The following is a 4,587-nucleotide window of genomic DNA, read 5'->3' as shown; positions in this document are numbered from 1 at the left end:
AGCTGAGGTTTTACCCACAGCGCCACCCGCGTCCCATTTTAAAACGTAGAGGTGATGTTAAAGGCTCGTGAAGGCCATGCATCTAAAGCGTACTTCTGCTTCAGGGTGCTGGGAACTGTAGCTTTGTAAGGAATATAAACTACAGTTCCCAGGAGTCTTTGCGGGGTGGGGAGCGTGCGTGCTTTGGATGTAGTCGCAGCGTGGAAAGGAAGGCGCGGAGAAAAGCAAGCGGGAGAAGTTTGCTTTCGAGAAACCCGATCCCTGCGGCTCCTTTTCCCCGCCCCTCGAAGTCTTGGCCGCCATCCGGCGCAGGAGGAGCGCCATGGCCGGCGGCTTCGCGGCGGCGCTGGTCCTGCTCGCCTCGGCCCTCCTGGGCGTCCGCGAGGGGCGGACCGAGCAGGAGCTGCGCTTCAAGCCCGCGCCCCGCCAGAGACCCGTGCGCCTCTTCACCGAGTCCGAGCTGGCGAGATACGGCGGGCAGCAGGTACGGCGGGCGAAGGGAGGCCGGGAGGGCGCTTTCCCGGGAGAAGGCGGCGGGCCAGGGCCCAGCTGAGGCTGCGAGGAGCGGCTGCTGGCCGAGGATTTTAGGGCGCAAGGGCGGATTTTGCTGGCTTTGAGCGATCCGGCGCGGGAAGCCAGCCGAGATCGGGTTTGCCTTGGGATATTTGGTTTGCAGACGCTGCTAGCGGCAGGCTAAAATGTGCGCGCAAGAGTATAGACGGAAGAGTTTTGCGCCTCTTGGTAGGATCCGGATTAGAACTCAAAACAGCGACTGGTGTCGTTTTGCCTCGCGTTTGGTTCCCGTTGCTATGAATGGAAGGGCGTCGAGTGCGAACTCGTTGAATGAACGCGGTGGGTTTTCTGAGTAAACAAGCCCCCACAGAAGCAGGCTGCTTAGGTGCACACTTACCATAGCTGTCAACTTCTCCCTTTTCTTGCGAGGAATCCTATTCGGAATAAGGCAATTTCCCTTTTAAAAAAAGGGAAAACGTTGACAGCTATGACACTTATAGTGCTTGGGTCAAAGTCTCAGCAGGATTTGTTTCCTCCTTCTCCCAAGTAAGCATGCTGTAAGGAATTCACATTTCTTCCTTTCTTCTCTCTCTCTCTCTCACAGTGTGTGAGCTGCAAGTTCATAGCCATCCCCATACAGCCCATCTGCAGATTTCTGCCCTCCCTAAAGGAGACAAGCCTGACTCCTCCCAGGTTTAGGAACTGGAAGCAAAGCTGCCAGCCTTTCCCCAAACTTGTGCTCTGTAGATGCTTTATCCTAAAACTCCCATACTCCTTTAGTGATTTTAACTGGTTTTGTCAGACAAGGCTCTCTTAACTTGATTCACGCCATTTTTTGATTGTCTGGGGAAAAGAAGCTTACAAAATTATATTGGATGATATATATATATTAAAAATGAGTCTTTTTGGGGGGGGGGTGTCTTTTCAGGAGGATCAGCCTATTTACATAGCTGTGAAGGGTGTGGTGTTTGATGTCACCTCTGGAAAAGGTGAGTTAACTTTCTAACAAGAGGGTCCCTCCCTCCCTTCCCATCTCTGGTTCAGGTTCAGAGGCAGAAATCTCAGCAGTGCAGCCTCAGCTACTGTAGGGCATTCTTAAGAAAGCTCTATATTTCCTATCCTGGTGTCCGCCAGATGTTCAAGACCACAGCTCCCATCAGCCCCAGCTAGCGCTGTGCTGGGATATTCTTGAAAGGAAGAGGAGAACAAAAGATTAGTAATATATAATCACAATCGAAATATCTTCCAGTACCTTCCCTCTCCAACCTCCAAAGTTATTCTCTCTCCATCAAAATGTGCTCAAAGGATTCTTCACAACTCTGAATTCCTTCTTACCTGACCAGACCTAGTAATGTTCCCAGCTTTGCTGTCTGGGGCTAAACTTACCTCTGGAAGGAAGGCATGTTTTCCCCCCCTCAAGGCTTCCAGTTCCTGTAAACTGCTTTGAGCGTGGTTTTTTTTGGTGGAAAAGGAGCATACAAATGAAATGACTGTATCTTCTCAGCAGCCATCTGCACAGCTCTGCCCCTTTCACCTCAGTTCTTCTCACACATTAGCCAGGCAGCGAGCTGCAGCAATGGACTTTATTCATAAAAAAAACTTTTTTACAGCCTGGTGCTAGTCAGAGAAGGGCCAAGCCGGGTGGCTGCAGTTGCCGCTGACTTCATTTACCCACAATGCCTCTCAGGTCTGACTTAAGGTTGCTGTGTTTGAGGGAAACAAAGGAGGCATCGGGGGAAATAAAGGCGCTTCTTAAAGTGCTGGGCCTTAAAAATAAATAAAAAGTAAGCCAACACACACATACAAAGGATGCTGGAGCAGCCTTGTTGGCACCTGCTGGAGTTTGTAGGCCCTGACATTTGCCCAACCATGCTGGATGCCGATGCTGGGCCTGGTTACCTCAGCCAAAAACATCCATCGCCCCCTTTCAGCACATCACCATTTAAATCCACTTGGCTGCCTCCTAGGTGATTAGTTGGTTGCCATCTGCCGTCATCTTCTGTGCACTGAGCCTCATTTAAAATACTGGATGCCCTCAGATCATGTGCAGGTCTTCCGTTAGTGCTGTGTTAGTAATATAATTTGCTTGTCACTTTCATGGCCAGGGAGGCTGATAAGTGCATTAAGTGGACATCTTTCTCATCTTGTACAATGGAAGCTAAAGTTCTTTTGCGTTGGAATCTAATTCTTTTAAGGTTCTGGCACTGTACAAGGAGGATAAAACAGGCAAACCTCCAAGTGTTGTCCAGAGAGCAGATATTTGATGCGCTCAGCTCCTGAGCCATCAGGTGTTTGTGGGATTTTTCTACCCTCACGGTTTTCTAACTTGTTCCTTGTTCTAAAAGGAAATAAGCTTTTTTTCTGAAATACCACGGACATAATTAAATATTAGAAGTACCAAAATGACGCAAAAAATTAGAAACCAAAAAAATACAAAGTTTATTAGCGATTGGAATAAATGTATGGTATATATTGAAGGAAACTATAGAAACTTAAAAACTACAGCAGGTCTGATATAAACCTTACGATGCGCAAACCATTAACAATTATTAGCTGCAGAAAAAAGAAAGAATTTTTATCAAGAAGCCCGAAATCGGGAGGGAAGGAGGTCAATAGGTGTGTAGAGGAAAGATCTAAATATCTAAAGATATAAAGATTCAAGGAATAAGACAAAGAACTGTAACGGAAATTGATGTTATTTTTGTGTTATGTATGGATATTTTTTCTTTTTTTCCTTTTTTCTGAAACTGTTGTTTTGTTTTTTCTTTTGGTTATTTAAGTGAAACTCAATAAAAAGAAATTAAAAAAAAAGAAGTACCATGAGAGGTTCTTTTTTTTAAAAAAGGTAATGAATTTTAGTTTAATTTCACTGAGACTTTATTTTCTCCTCCTTGGACAGAGTTTTATGCGAAAGGAGCACCGTACAATGCGCTAGCTGGCAAAGATTCCACACGAGGGATTGCAAAGATGTCGCTTGATCCGGTGGATCTCACGCATGATACAGTAAGAAAAAGAGAGATGTGTTATTTGTGGCATGAGCTGAAGCCACAATTCTGCACATCACTTTACTTGCATCTGGGCCTAAATTGTTGTTGGCAGCTAGCTGTTGCCTCAGGCACATGCAGGATCAAGACATCTGGTGGGTGGAAGCGATCTCTGCATATCTTCCTCTCCCTTTTGAATAGTCATATACGGCACAGTGAATATATTTGCTCTCTCTTCCTTCCCTCCCCTTGCACAGACCTTAACTCATTTTCATATTTCATTTAGGTGGGCCTTACGGAAGAGGAGCTGCAGTCTCTGGAGGAAACCTTCCAAAATGTCTACAAAGCCAAATATCCCATTGTCGGCTATACTGCCCAAAGAATTCTCAATGAAGATGGCAGCCCTAATCCAAACTTCAAACCTGAAGATCAGCCACACTTCACCATAAAGGATGAGTTTTGACCCAGTGGCGTTGCGGTTCTAAGAAGCTGGGGGTACTCTCCTGCATTACAACAGAAAATAGACAAAAGCAGGATGTATGGCTGATAGCAGGATGAACCCTCGGAAAAATGAATGGCATAGCATGCCTGTGACAGGATGTATTTTTTGACATCTTTAAGGGTAAAACTAGGTACCAGATGCTTATTATTCTATCTTGGCTCTGCAGCTGATGAGCCAGTAACATCATGGTAAATGTGGAATTTATTTTAGTCCAATTCTCTCCTCCCCAGTGAAATTTTCCATGCCTTTCTATCTACCTGTCACTTGGCTAACTAAATACGAGTCTTTATGAGAAGGGCGGTGCTTGCAACAAAAGGCTGCAGCGTGGAGCGTTCCTGGTTCAGGGTGCCAGCCAGCCATGCCAGCTTGAAGGATTCCATTCCATCCACCCACTGTTCTGTTCTCCCCGCCCCCAGGCGACAGTAAATTATTCTGCACCCACTGAGCATGCTCCAGGTCAGTGGGCTGTGTTTGTGGTTCTTTTCTTTCTACAAACTTTGCAGTAAACCAAGGCTGCTCATGGCCTCCCTCTCTCATTTTATATTCATTTTATTTATTTACTGCCTTCCTAAACTGCATAATAGCCAA

The 4,587-nt window shown here is 46.2% G+C and overlaps 1 protein-coding gene across 1 annotated transcript; it reads left to right on the top strand.

Annotated features, from left to right (window-relative positions):
* Nucleotides 1-266: 266 nt before the first annotated feature.
* On the top strand, nucleotides 267-4,021 carry NENF (neudesin neurotrophic factor). The gene is made up of 4 exons (XM_053383231.1): nucleotides 267-484; nucleotides 1,442-1,502; nucleotides 3,413-3,516; nucleotides 3,784-4,021. Exons 1-4 carry the CDS (start codon nucleotides 323-325, stop codon nucleotides 3,958-3,960), a joined length of 504 nt encoding a protein of 167 aa, XP_053239206.1. The 5' UTR covers nucleotides 267-322; the 3' UTR covers nucleotides 3,961-4,021.
* Nucleotides 4,022-4,587: the final 566 nt, after the last annotated feature.

The sequence above is a fragment of the Podarcis raffonei genome, chromosome 3 (assembly GCF_027172205.1).
Source record: "Podarcis raffonei isolate rPodRaf1 chromosome 3, rPodRaf1.pri, whole genome shotgun sequence".
In the NCBI taxonomy this organism is placed as follows: Eukaryota; Metazoa; Chordata; class Lepidosauria; order Squamata; family Lacertidae; genus Podarcis; species Podarcis raffonei.
This window is presented reverse-complemented; position numbering and strand designations above follow the sequence as displayed.